We start from the raw sequence: 22,085 nt of genomic DNA on the forward strand, positions 1-22,085 counted from the left end.
TTCTGACCCTCCAACCCCTTGCACACCAGCTGGCAGAGAGCACCCAGGTCCCAATACACTGTGTGCACTGGGCCCCGTGTTCCTCGCCATGCGCTGGAATCTTTCATTACACTTGCAAATGCCCTCCCTTCCACGGCCAGCCGGAGTTCGGCTTCCTCGGGAGAACCCCCTCCGATGTGCCAGCCCTCCCCTGTACATCTGGGCCATGCTGCTGGGGGCGGCGTAGATGCCCAAACGCGGGTGACTGAGGGCCAGACAGGAAGAGCGTGCAAGTGGCCCCCAGGGCGGGCCCCGCGGCCCCTCAATGGTTACGCCTCCGTCAGCCGGCTCGTCAGCAACCGCACAGGATCTAAGCCCGGGTCGGGCACAGGGCACAGCACACACGTGGGTGGGTGCAAGGCAGTTGCCCCCCAAGATTCAACTCCTCAGATAGAGCAAAAGCCTCCCAGACTCCAAAGCCAAGAAGCCGCAAATGCTTGGAGGCTCCAAGGGCGGCAGCAGAGAACTCCGCTTAGACCAAGATTGGGTTTAACGCCGAATTTATAGGACATGATCTAGTTCTGAGCAGATTAATATTTTATCCCTGAATCCAAACCCAACTCTTGGGATAATCAGACTTAGAGAAATTAGGTTAGTGCTTCCAGAGCCGCTCCAGTCCCGGGAAGCTGGGACGTCCTGGAGGGAAGGGCCGGCGAGGGAGCATCCAGAGTGTAAAGAAGGAGGCTTTCAAAGGCCGAGAGACAGTCTGTCTCGAGGAGATGACAGTCCGGCCAACACTGAAAACATCTGCGTTGGGAACGGTCTGTTCGGTTCCCAGGTCCCTTCCTGTCTGTTTCTCTCCTTGGTTCTGAGGACAGCTCTACAAGACAAGTGACAGGGCAGATGAGGCCACCCCCTTCAGGACAGGTGAAGCCCACCGGGGAAGGTCACGTCAGCAGGAAGAGGCCACCAGCATGACAACCAGGACCCTGCTAACCTGTGCTGTCCCCACCATGGTGACATGCCGGAACCAGTCACCGCAGTAACTGGTAATCCGCTTGGCGGGGGGAGCCACCACCCAAAACCCTCAACCCTCCACCTGCGGCTGGGCTAGTCACACCGGCTGCAATAACCACCACCCCGGGGTCTTGGGAGAGCATCTCTGGAGAGACAGAAGCTTCTAGCACACACCTCAGGCCGGGTGAGCCAGACCAAGTGGGCCAGGGTGGCTGCCAGCCAAGGACCCTCCTCCGTCGGGAGACCTCACCACCAAGCCTCCATGCCCTTTGCTGATGACCAGCGAAAGCCTGCACAAAGCAAGGCACACGTACAATGCCCAATCCCTCTCCCCGGGTGGCCCGTCCCCACATTCCTCCGCACGACCTTGTCACTGACTCGGCTTTCCCTCACTCTTCAGCCCTTCCCTGTGCCCTCTGGAAGTCCTGCTCCTGTACCCTCAACCTCTTCAAAGGGACCCCCGTCCTCCCTGCTTGGACGGAAATCTGGGTCACCCTGGAGCTTCCCGCTCTGCTTCCCTTGCGGTCTTTCCGGATCCCTCCTCAAGGTGGGGTTGCTTGCTTTTCTGTTCCTCTTAACATCTTCATTAACCCACTCCTTCGCTTGGCTGTACAAGTCTATCGCACAAAAGAACCCTGTTCCTGCAGGGATAGTTTATCAGTGGAAGACGTGGCCTTCTCAGGGTCGGCTTGGGTCAACCTCCTCAACGAAGACTCCTGGCTCCCAGCCTCCCTCTCCACTCCTCCCATCCTCCTGGGGGACTCTTGCCAACACCCAGCATTGCAATCCTTGACCTACTGATCTCCAATAGCCATCCGTCCCATGCTGCTTCAGCCACCCCATCCCTGCCAATCCCAAATGTTCACCATCCCTAACTTTATCAGAAACCCCAGCCTTCTGCGTTCTGACCATAATCTCCTAACAGCCAACTTCCTCACTGCCACTCTAGACAATTTTTTTTTTTTTTAACCTCTCTGGAATGCCCAATCCATTGGACCATTGTCTCCCAGTCTGTTAAGTCTCTCCTTTCCTCCTAATTGAACTTAGATTTCTTGGGATCTTGAGTTCTTGCCGGCAACCTAAACGCTCTTCCATCCTTGGGGCAGGGATGGTTGGGACAGGCTGCCATCAGTGCAAGTCCCTCATCGCCAGCTTCAAGTAAGATCTCAGCACAGCACATCACTTCCTCCCAGCCCATCTGAGCCTTCTCAGTGACTCACTCGAGCCTTCTCCATGCTCTTCAGATGTACGCCGCCGCCTGCTAGTTAGCGACCCCCTTCCCCTCAGCAGTTGAGCTTGCCTTCTGCTTCAGAAAAACTAAGAATTAGGCAAGAATATTCTCAGCTTCCCACCAACAAACCAAATTTACACCCTCTCTTCCTTTCCTGTCTTTACAAAAGAAAGCACCTTCTCTTAATACTGTCCTTTGGCATCTTAATAAATTGAGCTTTTCAATCCATGATCATCTACCTTCTATTTCCTGAGGTCTTCTTTAATTTCCTTCAGCAGAATTATGTGTAGAAGAGGTCATGTACGTCTTTCATTAGATTCTTGGGATCTTGATTTTTTAAGCTATATTTTTTGGTACCTTGCATGCCTCTGTTTAACATTGTGAACATATGGACTACAGTTATAATGATGTTTTTATGTTCTTTTTGCTAATTCTAGCATCTGTGTGAGTTCTGGGTTGGTTTCAATTGATTGATCAATTCTTATTAGGGGTCATGTTTTTCTGCCTGGTCACCTTTAATTGAATGCCAGACATGGTAAGTTCCCTCTTGGTGGGTGTTCAATATTCTGTATTTCTAAAAATATTCTAGTGCTTTGTTCTGGGATCCAGTTTTTTGGATCCCACTGGTCCTGTGTGTCTTGCTTCAGTTTTGTTGGATCAGTCTGGAACACTTCCTCATGGAGGCCTAGTTATTCCTCAGTAACTGGGCGAGTCCTTTGAGCACTTTACCCAACGTCCTAGGAATGAGGAGCTTCTCCGGGGTGGCTGGTGGGAGTAGGCCATGTGCCTTGGCCTGCGTGAGCACAGACCCTCACCCTCTGTGATCCATTCCAGTGCTCTTTCTTCAGCCTCCGGTAGTTTCCTACCGACAAGAGATAAATAGTAAACTCTGCCACACCTTGCGGGGGACCCTCTGCTGGTCTCTGCAGAGCTCCTTCTAGGCCATTCTCTCCTCTCTTACACGCTCTCCCGCATACTCTGGCCACCTTGGTTTCTGCAGATACTTAGCTTCTCAACTTTGGGAGGTCATAGGGCTCCACCAGGGTCCTTCCCTCCTGTGATATGGTGGCCCCAGAACTCTCTCAAGCCAGGGAGCGGGGGCAGTCACGGTCCTTGTGCAGCTTACTTCCTGTTTCTCAGGGATTGGTCCCTGTCCTTCATCACCTGGTGTCTGGTGTTCACATACATAGTCTGGTTTCAGTTTTGTTGCTTCGGGTAGGAGGGTAAATCTGGCATCTGCTACTACATCCTCACCAGAAGCAAAGTCTCTCTTAATTCCACATTGATGGTATTTTACGATCACTTTTATAAAAAATTCCAGTTATGAATAAAAACGCATGTGTTTCAAGTTTGTGGTTTAGCGAACATTGACACTCCTCACTGACAACAGCCCCGTCAAGATATACAGAACACATACGCCACAGCCCAAGTATCTCATTTCCTTTCCCAGCCAATCGCCCCTCTCCTACCTGAAAAAGTCAGCGATCTAAGTTCTATATTATGGATTAATTTTATTTACTCTAGAACTTCAGACTCACAGCATATACTACTCTCTTTTGTACTGGGCTCTCTTCCTTCAGCACAACACTTTTGAGCTTCATGAATAACAAGGCATTAGTGTTTCCATTTCTTTGTCCTGCTGGATAGTATGCCAATTTCTGATTCCATTACAATCTATTTACTTTCCTGTTGACAAACATTGGGGCTTTTCCAGGTTGGAGCCTCTAGAACAAAGCTCTTTGAATGTTCATAGACAAGGCATGGTGGACATAGGTTTTCATTTCTTTTGGGTCATTACCCACAGGGATGGGACTGCTGGGCCAGTATGGTTTTTGTTTAACTTTATAAGAAACTGACATATTTTGCCAAAGTGGTTGAGCCATTTTATGCTTCTATGAGCAATGTATGAGTACATAAATCGCTCTGTATTCTTGTCAACACTTGATATTGTTCATCTTAATTTTAGCTGTTCTACTCTTGTTATGGGTCTCTCATTGCAGTTTTAACTTGCATTTTCCTGGTGACTAAGGATTTTGATCATCTTTACATGCACATTGGCTGCTCTTATATATTCCTTTATATAGTATCTGTCCAAGTCTCTTGCTAATTTTTAATTGGGTTATCTTCTTAGTTGTTAAGAGTTCTTTGTATATTATAGCTACAATTCTGTCAGATAACTATCTATAGACAGAGGAAAGATTTCCCCTAGGATGTGGTTTCCCTCGCAAATTCCTATTTCTGAAGGGCAAAATCATCTAGAAAGGTCATTTTTTGCTTTTTAATGGTCCATTTCAAGTCAGCATTTGTGTCCAGTGTGAGCTAACGGTCAAGGTCCATTAATTCATTGTATTTTACTAAGAAGATTTTTTTCTCCATCAGATTACTTAGCATCTTGTTTAAAAAAAATGACCATAGCTATATTTCTGGATTTTCTATTCCACTCAAGTATTCTATATATCTATCTTTTTGCCAGGATGACACTAAATCTACTTTGCCTCAGAGTAAGTCTTGAAACCAGGTAGTGTAAGCCCTTTAACTTTGTCCATCGTCAAGATTATTTTGGTTATGTGAAAATCAGTAATTATATGTGAATTTTAGAATCAGCTTGTCAATGTCTTTTAAAAAAAAGCTATTAAGATTTGTAAATGGGATAGCACTGGATGTGTAGAAATTTTGAGGGAAACGGACATGTTCATAATATTGTGTCTTCCAACCCATGATCATGGGACATCTTCATTTATTTTAGAGCATCTTTGATTTGACTAATCTGTGTTTTATACTCTTCAGCGTAGAGATCTTCCATATTTTTCCTCATCTTTATGCCCAAGTATTCTAATTTGTCAATGTTTTAATGCTTCCTCAAAGTTCATTTGCCACACACATGCAGCTTGTATACAGGAATAAAATTAATTTTTGTAAATTGACCCTATATTCTGTGATCTTGCTATGTTCATTTCCCACTTCTAACAGGTTTTTGGTCACTTTGTAAATAGAAATAGGTTTTGCTTTCTAATCATTCTGCTTTTTCTTTTTCTTGTTTCAACGCACTAGATAGTGCTTATAGTATAATGTGGAAAAAAGGGGTGAGAGAGGTAGGATTACCTTGTTTCTAAGCGTAGGGAAAAAAAGCATTTCAGTCTTTCACCATTAGGGATGGTATTAGGTACAATCTTGTGAGGTTTTTGTTTTTTTGTAGACAAGATTTTTCAGGCTGAGGAAGTTCCCATGTATTCCTAGTTTGCTGAGTTTTTATCATGGTTACAGAACACGGTCAGTAGCATTTTCTGTATTTACTGAGAATATCATATGGTTTTTCTCCTTCATTTGGTTAATATGGCAAATTACATTGTTTGAGTTTCCAGTGGTGAATCAACCTTGTATTTTTGGTATAAATCCCATTTGTTCTTGAAGTATTGTTCCTTTCATCTTGCTTGATTAGATTTGCTAATATTTGAGAATTGTTACATCATATTAATGAAAGATGTTATAACGGCTGTTTGGTTTCATATTCAGGTTATTCTGGCCTCATAAAAGGACATGGAAAATGTCCACTCTCAATTATCTGCCAAAGGTTTTTTTTTTTTTTTTTTTTTTTAAGAATGACATTCTCAATCGTTTGACATAATTCACCTTTGACATCATCGAGGCCTCTAGTTCTCTTTGAAAGACGGTTTGTGATTTTGAATTCTATTTAAAAAGCAAATAAAGGGGCTCATTCATTTTTTATTGATTAGAGTCCATTCCAGTAAGCTGTATTTTTTCAAGAAATTTGCCGATTTCTCCTAAGAAATCTTAGGATCTTATTCTCATAAAATCTTATTCTCATAAAATGTTTTACCCTATTCTCTTGCTATTGCTTTAATGTCTGTGGCGATGTCCCTATTTCATTACTAATAATTTAAAATTTGCTTTTTTCTATTTTGGTGAGTCTTGATACAGATCTGGTATGAATAAGCTTTTCCAAGAGCCCACTTTTGTCTTTGTTAACTTTACCTGTTATTTGGGTTTCCTCTTTCATTGGCTTCCTTTCTTATTTTCTACTTACCTCGGACAAATTTTTGCCCTTTTTCTAGATGCTTAAACGAGAATGTAGACTATTGCATTTAAAGCTTTCCTCTCTCCCTCTCAGCACTCCTTTAGATGGATAACGCGAATTCTGAGATGCTGCATTTTCATTTTCCAGGATCAAATATTTTATCACATTTACTGTAATATTTCTCCTTGAATTGTACGTTAGAGATATGTCATCGAATTCTCAAATATTTGGAGAACTGTCTAGACATTTTATTGTGATTGACTTCTACTTCACATTTATTGCTGTTAGAAAAAACACACTTCTGAGATTTCAATCTTGTTATGTTGAGTGAGACTTCTGATGCCCATATTTGATCTACCTCGGTTAATGTTCCATGTACTTGTGAACAGAATGTGTATTCTTGCAGTTACTGGATATAGTGTTCTATAATTATCAATTAGCTCAGTTTGGCTGATAGTGCTTGGGTATTACCTATACTTAGTGTTTTTCTTCTCCCCACTCTATTAATTATTGAAAGGGGATAATAAGAACTTTCATCTATGTTTGTGGATTTCTCAGTTTCTCCACGTGCTTTTTACTTTACAGGCCTCCCTTCATGCACATTAAAGCTTATTTCTTCATGTATTTTATTGTTTATTTTTTAAAAATTTTATTTATCAGAGAAAGAGACACAGTGAGAGAGGAAACACAAGCAGGGGAAGTGAGAGAGGGAGAAGCAGGCTTCCCGCTGAGCAGAAAGCCCAATGTGGGGCTCGATCCCGGGACCCTAGGATCATGACCTGAGCTGAAGGCAGACACTTAACGACTGAGCCACCCAGGTGCCCCTCTTCATGTATTTTAAAGACATTTAGAATCCTCACATCTTCTCGATGAACTGATCCCTTTATGAGATGCTTGCTTGCATTGAAATTTCTTTTGTGTGGTATTAATATTACCCCATTGTTTTGTTTTTAATCTTTAAATTTATAGCCTCTTGTATTTTTATATGCAGCTGACATGTCTTTTAATTAAATTGTGTCCACTTGCATTTAATGCACTTACTGATGCGGTTGGATTTATGTCTACCATCTTGCTCTTGGTTTTTGGTTCATCCCACATGTTCTTTGTTCCTTTCCTGCTTTACTTTGGATAACTGAGTATAATTACTATTTAGCATTCCATTTTAACTCTTCTTTTGGCTTTTAAGGTAACACTTTACTTTTAAACCACTGCTCTAAAGATTTACATAGTCATCCTGAATTTACTACAGTAAATTCAGTAAATCCTGAGTTGACTACCATGAATTCATATTATTTCATATATAATGTAAGAACATTACAATAGTAAAATTCCATTTAATTCTATCTTTGTGCTATTGTTGTCATATTTTTTTTTAAACATACTATGGTCCCTACAATGTGGTTATTACTTTCATTTTCATCATCTTTTAAAGTAGTTCAGAAATGAGGAAAATTCCCTACTGGTTTTTACCATTTTTGGCATTCCTTATTTTTTAATGTATATTTTAAAAATCTGGTATTATTTTCTTTAGCCTGAAGAATTTCCTTTAACTGTTCCTATATTGCAGATTTGATGGTGACTAATCCTTCCCTGCAAATTTCTTTAATTCATCTGAACTTTCTGAGGAACATGTAACTGAATACAGAATTGTTTTGGTTTTTTTTTTTTTTCTTTCAAGCCCTCAAAAGATGCCATTCCATTATTCTACAGCTGACATCGTATCTGAGAATAAGTCACTGTATAATCTTAGTTTCTCCCAGGACAAAATTGCCTTTTCCTCTCTGGTTTCTTCTAAAATATTCTAGTTTTTATTCTTGGCAATTTGCCTTTGATGGGTCTAGATGTGCTTCTCCTTGTGCTTATACTGCCTGGGGTTTGTTAAGCATCCTGGACTTTGAATTCAGTTTTTCAAAAAAATTGCAACATTTGAGGCAAAATTATTTCTTTAGAAATTGTTTCTTCTTCGATCTCTCTTCTACTTCTGGAACTTCAGTTTCACAGTTATCTGATTAATATTGTCCTGGAGATCATTAAGTTTTCTTCACTGACATTTTATCTTTTTCTCCCAGTGTTCTAACTGTTGACTCCAGATATAGTATTTCCTCTATTTCTTCACTGAGCTTTGCCATCTGTTCCTTTAATATAGCCAACCTTTCCTTCAATTCTTTAAGTAGGTTTATAGTAGCAATTTCAAAGTCTTTGGTTTCTAATTGCAACACTTTTGTCATCTCTCCATTTGTTTCTACTGACTTCTTCCCTGTGACTATGAATCATGTTTTCTTGTTTCTTTTCCTGTCCTGTGACTCTTAATGATGTGGAGAAACACTGGGGAGAACATCTGGAGTCAGGTGTCTTCGGTAACGGGTGTTGACTTTTGTTCTGGCAGGTATCGAATTAATCGGCTGCTTAACAGGAGCCTTTTGAAACTTGTTTTTAAGCTTTGTTAGGGCAGGTCTAACAGTAGCTCTTCTTACAGAGCGAAAGGAGCCCCAACTGAGCATCCAATGTATGCCTCAAGGTCAGTCCACTCCAGCTGATCAGAACCCCCCGTTTCCCAGCACGGTGAGGTTTCCAGCAGCTCACAGCTTTCTAGCGGCTGTTCTCCACTTTGCTTTGATAGTCTCATGTGGCACACAGCAGCTTACAGTCAAAGATTTAAGAGAATCCCTAGATTTCCAGAGCCCCTCCTCTGTACACCCCTCTTCAGTACCCTGCCCTGAAAATTCCAGCTGTCTCAGCAGCCCACTGTCTGCTCTTTGCCTCTTCAGCAAATAGTCTGCTGTCCTCTGCTGGGCTCTTCCTCCCTGTGCCTTAATCCTAAGAGTGTCCTCAGGCAGAAGACCAGGGCAATTATGGGGGCTTACTTGATGCGTTTCCCTTCTCTTAGGGATCCCAATCCTATACTGCCTATTTCCATTGTCCTCAGGGGTGGAAAAAACCTGCTTCAGATGCTTTGGCCAGTTTTATAGCCGTTTATGGTAAAAGGTCCACTCTGGAACTGCTACTGTGTTGTGGCTAGAAGTCAATTATAAAACAGTCTGAATTGACCTCCCCATATCCAATCTTCTAACAACCCAGTCCATGCATACTGCAGCAGCCAGAGTGATTTTTATACGTGAACTTTTCCATTTTGTTAAGAAAATAGTCAAACATTCACAGAAATACAAAGAATTATGCAGTCAATACCCATACGCCTATCATCTAAATTCGGCAATTAACATTTTCTAGATTCTCTTTATCACCTCTCTATCCACCTTCTATCCATTCACAAAGTCATTTAATTTTGTTGTTGTTACCTTAAGGTAAGCTGAAGACATTGTAACATAGAATCATTCTTCTAAAACACAAACATAAATTACAAACTTCCTGCTTCAAACTCATCAGTAGGTTGACCCTTTAGCTAATGACTGTGATGTGATTTAGGATGACCTTTCTTGATCTGGGTTTTGCTGATCAGTCTCTTCTCTCCGCCCTCCTTTCCCTGTTCCCTGGTTGCCTGTCCCCCTGGCTTTGCTCAGTTATTCCAACATCTGCTCCCTCCCATGGCAAGGCCTTGGAGGAGTTTCCCTTTGACTGGAATACCTTCCCGCCACCCCCTCCCCCATCTTGCCTGGATATGATAGCTGTTCGTTCATTCTTCTCTTCCTCCAGGATGCTTCTCCTCAGCCCCTGGAAATCAGCTGTGCCGTTTAAACACTCTCACAGCACTCCATACCTTTCTTTCAAAGAATTTATAGAAGTTATCATTATAATCTCTGTCTTCCCCATTAGATAAAAGCTTCATATAGACAAAAACGCTACTTTGTCTCATTATTAGAAACCCAGTGTCTAGTAAGGTGTTTCGCAAATACATTATCGTGTAAGCACGTAAAAAATATTCATGAAATGATGACGTCACTTTTTTTTCTTAAGAAATCTAATTAAGGGGGGGTAGGAAGTACCTAGCAAGATTTCCTGCTTCTTATTATTCCATTATATTGAAGCCAACCAGCAGATACACGGTCAGACCCCAATACCGCCTCTAGGCATATTGCCTTCGTCCAAACTGTGGAGGAAGACAGACAGTCAGAAAGCCCTCTAGAGACAAGAAATCCACAATTTTTCGGGGCTTCTAGAGAGCCAGTCTAAATTCTCATAATGTGGTGGCTCTGTGTCTTCATTTGATCCTCACAGATACAGCTCTGAATATCAGAGTTTTGTTCTGCTTCAGAGGGAAGACGTTTTGATGGTATCTGTCAGGGTTTAGAACCAGACACTGCTCAACACCTCACTCCCTGCCTCTACGCACGTGCTCTCCATCCTATGATATCAGAGCAACACGTGCTGCTCCCCTCCATCTCGGGGGCCTGGGAGAGCCCTCTCGTACGGGAGGAGGCTACTTGGGGCTGGGGTGCATGCATCAGCTAAATATTAACATGAAACTCCAAGAAAGGAGCAACTGCCAGACTTGAGTAAAGATAAGCTCCCTGTACTACAGACATCCTGGTCTTTGTAGGTAGAGCCGCCAGGCTAGACCAATATTTGATGATCTCTGGCAGCAAGCTACCAGCCTGCAAAAGAACATCTCACAGAAGGGGTGAAAAAAAAAAAAAAAAAGACTGACATAAGGTTGACAGTAGCATCTTAGGAGCAAGCATCAGTATGTTTCTCACAAGAAGGCAAATTATTGAATTCATAAACATTCCTTCCGTTGTAAAAGTGACAGCAACAGTTAAGGCCACCGATCGCATAGGGAACAGGGAAAATTATGGCTTTAATTTTGACCATTAAATTACCAGCAGCTTTATGAAGAGCTCGGTCTGTGGATAGAAGTACTGTAGTGAATCCTCTTCCCCTAGGACTTGGGATCAACACTCAACAACCCACCGTACACAACGCCGACACCGGCACTACCTCTCCCCCTCTCCTAACTGCCCATCAACACGCCAGAGGGCGGTGGAGGGAAGGCTGCCTGCCGGTGGAGCCGCTGCTTAGTACAGAGCTCTCCATCAGCAGGACGGACGCCCAGGAGGGCACACGTGGCCAGAAGTGCCTCCCGGTCCTCCGAGGTCTTTGCTCTGCATTATTAAAAAGGAACCCGGTCAGGAACAGATGACAGCCACAGCTGACAAGTGAGAAGGCTCTCCTGAATGTGCTGCTGCTAGTGCCTGGCTGGCCGCTGGCCACTGCTGTTGCCACGGAAACAGACGTCAGCTTGATGGAAACAAGGATCAGCGAAAACTTTCACTTACCTCTGCTTCCACAGATCCCCACAGCCATTTCTATGGAAACAGTAGCTGTGAGCCAGCGTCAGGGAAGTTACCATTCACTTGTTAATGTCAGGTGTGGCTAGCATCCTGGGCCCCTCAGGTATTGAGGTACCAACAGCACCAGGATCCAGCTGCCAGCTACTCCCCAATAGCCTTTTAACTCTGCAACAGGAAAGTTCAGGGTTTGAAAGTACAGATAACCGTTTAGCCTGGTTCTTCCTGAGAAAGAGGAAAGATAGCACTCTTCCACGTGTAACTGCGGCGGGGCTCAATTCCTTGTTCTACCCAAGCCAAACTAGGTGAAGGCATTAGAGGGCCCAGGGCGCTGTCCCTTGACCTTCAACCTCTCTCATGGCATGACTTCTAAATGCAAGAGAGACCTCCAACTGTGTGGACAGATCTTTCACACCTTAGCCTACTCAGACCAAAGACAAACCCAGGTAAATGGGAGAAAATACATTTTGCTGCCACTGATCATTAAACGCATCTTTGTCTGGAATTCTGGTAGCATGATCATCATGGATTACATACAGATTTTTTTTTTTTTGAGTGATAAGATCTACTAAGAACCCTGTACTCTCTATGTCATTTTTAGACTAGACCTCGATGTGGTTTCCTAGTCTGCTGGTCAGGATACAGAATTAAGTCATGAATCAATACAACTTCATTCCGTAATATAGGGACACCCAATCCCATGGGCAGCCTGACTATCCCATCGCCTAACAACACGCATTTTCAAATGCTGTAAGCAATGCCACGACTCTTCTAAGACGCAGCTACGTCAGAGCACTTATGTATAGGAGGAAATTCTGGTGTTCGTTTTCAATCAGCAGATGCCGGTCAAGAGTTGAATGAGAGCAAAACCTAATTCTGGTCATGAATAATTTATAAGACTGCCTCTTCCCAGAGGTTATGTCTCCACTTAGAAAACATTCACAAGTGATACAACAACCATCTACCTGCTGTGTTTTGCCTCCTGAGTCAGTATTCAAGGAGAAGTCAGAGGCCATCTCTGACCTCCCGTGGCTCAGTATGGTGGGGATTTAAATGGACCAGGGTGCGAACGATGAGGACCCAAACCAGATCCTGCTCTGGAAAATCCCCAAATCACGCAGTCCAGAGTCCCATGGCTACCACCACCCTCCCTCTCCATTCCCTCCGTGCCCACAGCTGCCTGGTGCCTGCCTGGTGCCTGCCTGGTGCCTGCCTGAGTCTTCATGAGGCCCTGGGACTTGGTGCAACTAGAGGGGGGGGGTATAGAAAGAACGCAACGGTGAAACTCAGAATCATCACCTGGCTTGAAAATGGCCTTTTCTTTTCAATAATGCCTCACCTCCTCCATGTTCCTTCAAAACTTCTGAAGTTAAGATGAACGGGCCTTCGGTAACGCACGATTGGAACAATGATTTAAGATAGCTGTGATCTGGTGGATTGGAGCTCACTGGGACACAAAGGACACCATTTAGAGATGACGGGCTTCGAACCGAACCGAGAGAGACTTGGGCTGGGTTCACATTCAGTCTTAGGTCACAAAATCTGCTTTACAAAGAAACACTTCTCTTCTAACATGCAAAGCCTGCTTAAGAAAGTGTTTCAAATATTTTCCCTAAGATGCTGGCAAAACCAAAGCTCCAAATTCATAGGCGAGTTACAAATGATTTTAATCTATTCTTTAAAGCAGGCCCAGGAGGTGGTTTATGTAACAATATCCTTTGGTAATCATTGGCTTATGTCATTATATATACACGTGTGGACGCAACAAAACATTTAAAAATATTATATAACTTTGACTTTCCACTAATGTAGGCCGATCTTGGCCCGTTATTATTAGTTTAGAAGGACTGAGTTGATTCGATTTTTTCTTGCATCAGATCACGTTTTCTCTTCTCACGCGAGCCACCACAGTGCCAAAGAGGAAGCACGCTCCGCTCAAGTGCACCGAATCCTCACGCAACCCACGCGGTGGGTGTGATCAGCTCCACTGCACAGATGAAGAAACTGAGGCTCAAGCAGAATCACGTCTTGGCTCTCCAACTCTAAACCTGGTATGATTAACCACAACACTCCAGGAAGGCCTTTCCTCTACATTGTGCAAAAAATCACTGTCCGAGAGAACACGAATCACGACAATTTAGAGCTGCAAAACGCTTTGTGGCTGACAACGAACTTCCACGGCCTCCTCTTGGGGGCACAGAGTACAGGACTCATGCGTAAACAAAGCTCGGTCCCTGTGGTCACTTCCTGGGAAATCCAGAAAACGGCCCACTTTGATTTCCAAAGAGCTCCCTGTGTCCGTCCCCACTTCACCCAGAGAGGGGACAGGGAGGAGGTCCGTGGATTTAGGATGAAGATACATTCACTGAGTATAATCCTTCACTGCTTTACTTTTACGTTCATTAGCTGAGATAAAGCCAGCCCCTCCATGGGGAGGGCTGTGCAGCAGGGCCATCGCTCCTTGAGGGACCAGGAGACCAAAGCTCAGGGCTACAAAATGAAGTGCCAGAGTTAGTGAGTGACACTGGGAGGACCAGAACTCAGACCTTCACCTCTACCAGTCTCTTCTTGGGGGTCTGAACCACACCTTGGGGGCCTTACCACAGGTATGCCTGGCATCTGGCGGGTCCTGCAGGTGAAGAAGAGAGCCTACTGCCCGGGACCTCCATTTCCCCCGCTGGGAATCTGGCAGTGATTCTAAAGAAACCAAGCACTGGGACACCAGTGAATTCTCTTATTCTATTTACTGGCAAAAACCTCAAAAGGGACAAGGCGTTAAATGAACAATTTTTAAAATAGGAAAAAAGAAAAAAATCAAGCTTCTAAAAACAAAACAAAACCAAAAAGCCGCACACACACAAACAAACAAACAAAAAAAACCAACCAGAAAACAAAAAAAACCCCAGCATGGGAAGAGACAAATCTGCCTGACTTACAGACGTAAATGAGACATTCTTTCCAATCCCTGGGCATGAGGGGACCATCTCCTCAATGACAACGTGGAATTGCAGCCCGAGCTGCAGACCTTCTCAGCTCCCCCTCCCCAGAGAACGCTCTCGTCAGAGACAAAAAAGTCTTCATCTGTGTTCATGCTTGGTTACACAGGGTGCACACTTTATAAACTTCATACTCACCTTGAGAAAAGCCATCTGTTGTACAACCAAAGATTTTTCCAAAGCATCCGTCTTAGAATGCTTTCAACATGGACCAACACCAAACCCAGTGTGCAGGTTAAAACCAGGTCACCAATACAATAGGATGGCATGGCCACACACACACACAGTCAAGGGCAGAAACACGTATTTCCGATGGGTTAACAGACTTAAAGACACACAAGCTTCATTGAATGAATCTTCAACAGAAGACGACAGTTCCAAATTTCTAAAATGGGAGGCTTTTAGTTCCGCGCTTTAAGGATTATGTGTGCGCTGGTCTGGTGTCCCCTCGGGGGGCCATGCGACACAAGCTGTCGTCCTTTTAACCTCTACCTCTACCTCCCTCCCGTGTTCCCTACAAAAATTGTGAAGACTCTTAAGACTAAAGCAAAATTTTAAAAGACGCAACGAGGAAGTGCTTGTTTTGATTTCCCCCAGTCAAGGGGGAGGAGCAAGGTGGAGGGGCAGGGGGCTGTCCAGGAAGGCGGGAGCAGCCTCCTGATCTGCTTCACAGCCTTCTCCCCACTTGGCAAGGAGAGCCTGAGCCCAGCGCCCCGTCAGTGGCTTAGACACCCCGGCACCTCTGTTCTCTGGCCTGGCGCCGGCCACGCCATTGCAGTCTCCCTCAGAACGGATCTACTTTTGTTCTGATACCAAAAGGTTTCAAAATTACTTATTACTGTCCCTAAAATAGATCCCAGCAAACGGGCTGTCCCACAGGGGTGTTCCTTGTTGTCAGCCTCCATGGGGGGCCCACATTTAATGCCGGCCGTTCTGATAAGGAGCCCCCCTCCGCCCACCTTTTCCTTTCCCCGGTCTCCAGCTGCTTCATCATATGCCCGGGCGGTGGCTCCTGCTCTGGGAAGCTTGGAGATAAGGCATGTCACTGGCACTGTTAAAATTAGCAGTTTCCATGGCCTCAGTCAGTTTGGTGGAACTTAGGAGACACGGGGCGCCAAGGAATGAACGCCAGCGTTGCTGTGAACCTCGTGCGGGCCGTTCCTGAGGCAAAAGAGGCAGCAGGCTGTCTCCCCAGGGATCAAGTCCACCGGTAACAGCCCGACACTACCCTACGGCCAAAGAGCTTCATGGGCCTGAAGGCACCTTCCAAGTGCCAAGACTTTGACGCGGGGCCTTGCAGAGTCGGTCCTCTGTGGGTGGGGGCTTGTGGTGGTGGTGGAGGAGGGGGGAATGCAGTCACACTCTCAGCCCGGCCCTGCCCCCTCCCTGGGGGCCTGGGCTCTAGGGAGGGGCTTCCTGAGATGCACAGTCCATGGTGTGAAATGGACCATATTCGGTCAAGGAGAACTGCAAATATATTACCGCCTGATGACAGGCAGGGCAGTTTAGAGGGTGGACAAGTTGCTGTGCTCTCTGCTCTGGAGAAGACCCTGTTGGGTCAAGGGCGATACAGGGCGCCCCGCCGACTCGGCAGTCCGTGAAGGCGGCCACTCGCCCCCACCCTGAGACACACACTTGGAAAGAGGAAGATAAAGGGGTGAGAATTTGATCACCTGGAATCAAGGGTCCCACCAGTACTTCCTGAGGAAGTGTGAGCCGGGTGCGTGACAAAGCCTCCTCTGGGGAGATGGGGCCCCTGCTTTCCAACACTGGCTAAGTTTCATAGCAGCTTCTGGGAGAGCCCAGAGAGCCCCTTCTTCCTCCTCAGGGTGCCCTTCTTTCTGGGTGTCTGTGGGAGGTGAGGATACAGAGCTACCCCAGGGGCTTGGGATGGCATCCCTGGGCACAGGCCAGGCAGAGCCCAGAAACACCAGGAACCCCTTCCTGAGTCAGCCTCCACTCTCCACGGAGAGTCCTCTCTATGGGTGGGGGGACGAGGTCATCCAAGGAGTAGCGGCAGCCCACTGACATTTCAAATACGGTGACTAAGTGAGGAGGACCCTAAGGCCACAGGAAGTGTGTATGCAAAAGCTGCTCATTCCTCTGCATTAGGGATTCCACAAGCGAAGACTAATCATGAATTAGAGGGACAATTCACACAGTGACAGCAGCAAAAAACCAAGCAAATAAATGACTTGAAGGATTTAAGATTCTGAAATTGTTCAGGACTTATGCGGTAATCGAGGTTCATTCCTCCTTCTCAATAACATCTGAAACGCCCTGGATATATTCGTGATAGGTTGTGGGTAACTCAAAAAGGCCAGGTTATATACTGATGGGAACACAGGCACAAAAGACATAAGGCCCTTTCCTGGGTGGGGGTGGGGGGAGTCACCAAGGCTGGGACTCCTTTCAGTCCCTTGTAATCCGCTTCTGCACATGGGCTTCTGCACATGAGCCCGGCTGCAGGGACACGCTTTCGTGAGATTAATAACATGTGGCAAGCATCAGAAACATGGAGTCTCACAGACAAGGTACAGGCAGAGAGAATCACAGTTCAATCCAAAAGCAACACAGAGAAGGGATGTCAGAGTCCACACGCATGCAGAGAAGCCGCAGGGCGCAGCTGGGGGACGCGCGGAGCTGCCCCACCCGAGGCAGCAATGGACTGTGCAACACACATCTGACTGCTTACCCACTAAGGACACCAAGAACCAGGTTAAGGACGAAAAATGAGCCAAGGATGATCAGACTAACAAAATACACCCATGGCCATTCCCATCCTATCGCATCATTTACCTGTAAAAATGTAAGGAGACCAGTTATCAGTTATCCATTTACTAAAGAGCAGAGTCCCAGGGGCAGCTGCCGGACCACTCAGGGCTTTGAGGGAACACTTCTGCTCTGAGGACAGGGACCCACCCAGGACCATTCCTTTTTGTCTTCGGGTAAGGACAAGTGCTGCTGCTGGAGTCGGCCAGGACCAGCTCGTTTAGCCTACTGTTTCGTACCAATTAATCTGCATATTGGGATCCAGACCAATAAAGCAATTATAATTGTATCTCATTTTAGGACAGACAAAAAGGGCAAACAATGAAATCTATTTAAATCCCAAGCAACAGCGCTGATTAGTTTCTGGTCGATAACCGTTCCACAGCTTTCTTTCAGTCAAGGCTGGTGAGGTTCCAGGAAGCATCTCGGTTCGGGAAGCCTCGGCAGGAGAGAAAGCATCTCAGGGGACACAGGACGTGTCCAGCACCCACCAGGCCGCCCCCACCTAGCAAAACCTGTGTGGTCTTGGCAAATGCCCTTAGGACTCCGCTTTCAAGATGAAAGAGGTGTAGCTTACCCGCTCAATACACCAAGTACAAGATTTAGTACGAAAAATGACCCAAAGATGACGAGACTGACAAAATACACCCAGGGCAATTCAAATCCCATAGCATCATTCATCTGCAAGAAATAAGATGGTCTCATAGGAGTGGGTTAAAAAGAGGATCTAATAAAGAGAGACGGTCACGTTAGAGACAGCATTCTATACATTGAATTAAACATTTGCTTAGATTTGGATCAGAGACAACAGTAGCCAAGGCACATTCATTATATAGTCCCAACACACACACACACACACACACACACACACACACACATACACGCACGCGCACACACACGTGCACACACGCCCAGGTAGAGTCATCAAAGCTTTCAGGGCAAATAATAGCAGACTTTGACATAGGCATGGAAATCAGCTGGGATCTGGCTCTTTCTCACTGGAAACAGTCTTGGATCATGGATTTTCAGAACAGATCTTGGTCGAGCTCTTCTAAGCTAGTGCTTAGCTGGGAAGTATTTCCTAGTCTACCCAAGTTGTTAGAACTTTCTGCTTTAAAAATTTGTGATGGTGGAAAAGTCTTAGAGAGTCTGAGAGACAAACTTGTAACACCTGACTCTAAAAAAAGAAAAAAAATCTTAAAATAATAAATTTCTATTGGGAGTCAGCCTATCCAAAGAAACCTAACCCACCCAAAAGCTAGATTATCTACCTTCCGTGAGGGCATGCACGGCTCAATGAACACAAAGAGGAAAGTGTTCAGAAGTCGACTAGCTGACATACACTCAAAGATGCTTTGGGGAATGAGATTTTTGCCAACTGCACCCAAGGAAGGACCAGGAAAAAGAAAGACATGCTTATCCCCCACACCTACCTTTGACATAGACAACCCACCCTAGGAGAGCTGGCTTTAGCTGTGAGCTGACCGGGATGAGGTGAAAGAGGGCTAGTCCGGAGAAAACCTGTGCCACTACTTCTGGAACAATCTTGAGTATCCCAGTCAGAGGTGGACTCCGTGGCAGACCCTCATCAGGGAGGTTTGGTCATGAATAGCTCTCATGCAGGAGCAAACAGGTGCTTCAAGGTTCATGGCTGGAGATGGAACTTTCCAGCAGCACAGGTCTGTGTTAAATTAGGCAAACACTTCTCCCAGGAAGGAGGTGTTCAGGACCAGTCCAGGGACAGAATGAAAGACCGCAGGCCTGACGTTGCTGAGCACCCAGAATCTTGCCCAACAGAACTGTATGTGGTCTGTGAGAGTCATGGTTCTTGCCTTGCAGGTGCAAGCCCCTTCGACCTCGAAGCATGGGATTTTCTCCCATTTTACCTGTCTCCTGATTTTAGCTTTAGCTTTGCAGAATGAAGTGCATGCGTTTCACTATGTTTGCCTCATGCAGAAGCCAAACAGGAAAAGAGAACATTTAAAAAAAAAAAAAAAAGAAAGAAAAAAAGACCTAACATCTGTTGCTGAAGTCTAGGGAGAGGGCATTAAATCCCTTATGAAACACCTGTTTGGCCACATGAAAATTGATGTGCTTAATAGAACTCCTATCAGTCTGCACATCTCACATTGGCAATTAGAGTAATGAATGAACCCGGGCCGTGGCTGCAATTGTTGATCTAATTCAGCTGGATAAACTAATTTCAGCAGGAAGGCAGAGGGTAATTCTTCCAAAGCCACGACACCGCTAAACTTATTTTAAAAAGCCGTGTGTGGAGCAGAGGAACCAGGCTGCCCGGCGTGGTGGCCGGAGCCCCACCTGGAGTCCGGACCTTCCACGGAGACCTCCCTGAGCCTGTTTCCTCTGGGTTGGAGCAGTGCAGGCAAAAGGGGAGAGCATGCTTGTGAGGCGAGGGAAGAAGGGCAAAGTCCGGGACTCTCATCAGGAGACCTCCCTCTTGTACACCTCGGGCGCTGGAGGCCCGCCCTGGGAGGGCTGGCGCCAGCTGTCGGCTGGCTGGGATGAGGTGAAAGAGGGCTGGTCAGCGGCCAGGCCTACTGCTTTACCCATGCTCAGTCAGATCTCCGTTTGCTGTTCCAGTGAATGTTCTAGGAACGGCGGTCTGTTACACTTAGGAGGGCACTTTTTTTTTTTTTAATTAAAGAAGCTTTTAACATCTTACGAGTAGGTGTTGGACAGACTTGCATTTACTTGGAGCAGAAATACCAACTGGAATGACAGCTGGGGGCTGGAGGGAAGGCCAGGGAAGGTGGTCTCGAACTCTCCAGAAGGTGGGGGAAGACAAACAAAACTGAAGCTCCAAGGGCCAGTCTTCCTCCAAAACTCAATCTTCTCAACCCACGTCTCTTCTCAAGAGGCTAGCATTTCTCGGACCTTACCATATACACAGGACGAGTCAGAACTAGCAAGCTATTCCCCAAAATACACAAATGACAATAGAGACTCTGCTGGAGGTTTTGTCTGCACAGGTTTATCAACAAGGGAAAACTCAGCATGAGCTGAAGGATTTCAGTTTAGACTCATTCTTAAAAGATTCACATCAAAGTCATCATATGGGGTCACCTGGTGCCTAGAAAACAAGATTCTTTTTAGTTTATGTTTTTCCCTTTGTTTCAAAGGCTGAGATGCACAATCTTATCTCCAATTAAAGACCAACCTAAGGCTTTTTTTCCCCCTAAGTGGTGAAAACACTACTGGGAACCTGGTATACTGGTGGTGGCTCCCCTTAAGGAAGGAATAAGAGAAAGGGATGCCCTCAGCCAACAAGAGAGGAATTACCCAGGTGGTCAGTTTGACCATGAGAACTTCCTGCTGGAGTCTGGCAGCCCGCCCCTCCAGAGGTGTGTTCTCGGAGGAAAGAGCTTGGTGCAAAAGCAAAAGGTCATGGGTGATTTACATATGGTAGCACTCTCCTAAAACCACCCTCTTTTAATTTCCTACCGTTAAAAAAATTTCCTCTGAATTGAAGAATTGGATCATGGAGTCTAACTGTGCATCCTGCAGACAAGAAAATTAAAGCCCAGAGAGCTGTGATGACCTACCCAAGGTTACGCACTCAGCCCTATCCAGCCTTCATGCTCTTCCCCTGCCCTACACCCTGCTGCCTCCGTAGACAACAAATAAGTGTGGGTCAGATGACAGTGTAATTATGCTTATGGAGTGCTTATAAAAGAGTTGTAGAAGGACCCCTTCCCCCCACCAGAAATGGTTAATCCCACTCCCACATATCCAAAGTGTTCTAAGTATGTCTTCCTGCATATTAGACCCACCCGCCTTTTTCTCAAGACCCAGCCGTCTCTTTGCAAGAAATTCTTGAGAGTCAGGCATCAGTGAGCTTGAGAACACTGACTGACTGAATGTAATCTTGACAAGATGGGAAGTAATCCCTGGCAAAGACTCTGTCAGCCATATACAAACACCTAAAGGATTGAGAAACTCACTCTCAATCAATATCTACAAACTAATCTCCTTAGTTCTCTCTCAAGATGTTCCCTTTATATTCTAGTTGTACGAAAAATTGATATTTTGGGGCACCTGGGTGGCTCAGTCATTAAGCGTCCCCCTTCAGCTCAGGTCATGACCCCACGGTCCTAGGACTGAGCCCTGCATTGGGCTCCCTGCTCAGTGTGAAGTCTGCTTCTCCCTCTCTCACTCCTCCTCTTTGTGTTCCTTCTCTTGCTGTGTCTCTGTCAAATAAATTTGTCAAATAAATCTTAAAAAAAAATTGATATCCAAACATGGCCCCTCTACACTGAGGCAAGGGGATTATACCAGGAAGAGCAGGAATAACCAGTGTTTGCTGAGCACCTGCTCTGTGCCAGGAACTACGCTGGTCAAGGGAGGTCTGTTCTGGAACACAGCTGTGTATCTTCCACCTGACCATGGCCCATTAAATATTAAGAATGTTTGGTGTCTTGGCTCTTGTCTATCTCCCTGATGAGTTAAATGTAATCAACACATAATTAAAAACAACCTGATGTGTTTCAGAGGATAAGATCTTTGTGAACTGTATGGGAGATCACTCAGCTGCCCTCTTGCATTCTAGAATGATTCACAAACCTCTGACAGTGGAGACCCCCAAGGAAAGAGTGCTGGGTTCCATTCTGGAGGAGGGGTCACCAAACTATGACCTGTGAGCCAATCCTAGCCCATCACCTGCCTTTGCACAGCCCTTGAGCTAAAAATAGCTCTTTCATTTTTGAATAGTTGGGAGGGGAATCAAAAGACTCTTTTAAGACACATAAATGTTCTACAAAGTTCAAAGTTCAGTGTCCAGAAATGAAATTTTA

At 45.4% G+C, this 22,085-nt stretch overlaps 1 protein-coding gene across 14 annotated transcripts in view; it reads right to left on the reverse strand.

Annotated features, from left to right (window-relative positions):
* Nucleotides 1-22,085, reverse strand: part of CACNA1D (calcium voltage-gated channel subunit alpha1 D) — a 296,472-nt gene that overhangs the window by 116,290 nt on the left and 158,097 nt on the right. For 11 of the 14 annotated variants that reach the window (XM_013052920.2, XM_045078797.1, XM_004738203.3 and 8 more), the window contains exon 8: nt 17,198-17,301. In XM_013052920.2, coding sequence (XP_012908374.1) covers nt 17,198-17,301 — 104 coding nt within the window. Of the gene's footprint in view, nt 1-17,197; nt 17,302-17,851; nt 17,956-22,085 lie in introns of all 14 variants that reach the window. The other 3 variants (XM_013052914.2, XM_004738204.3, XM_004738202.3) reach the window with 1 other exon arrangement.

The sequence above is a fragment of the Mustela putorius genome, unplaced genomic scaffold (genome assembly GCF_011764305.1).
Source record: "Mustela putorius furo isolate JIRA1106 unplaced genomic scaffold, ASM1176430v1.1 tig00000095_pilon_pilon_pilon, whole genome shotgun sequence".
NCBI classification, from domain to species: domain Eukaryota; kingdom Metazoa; phylum Chordata; class Mammalia; order Carnivora; family Mustelidae; genus Mustela; species Mustela putorius.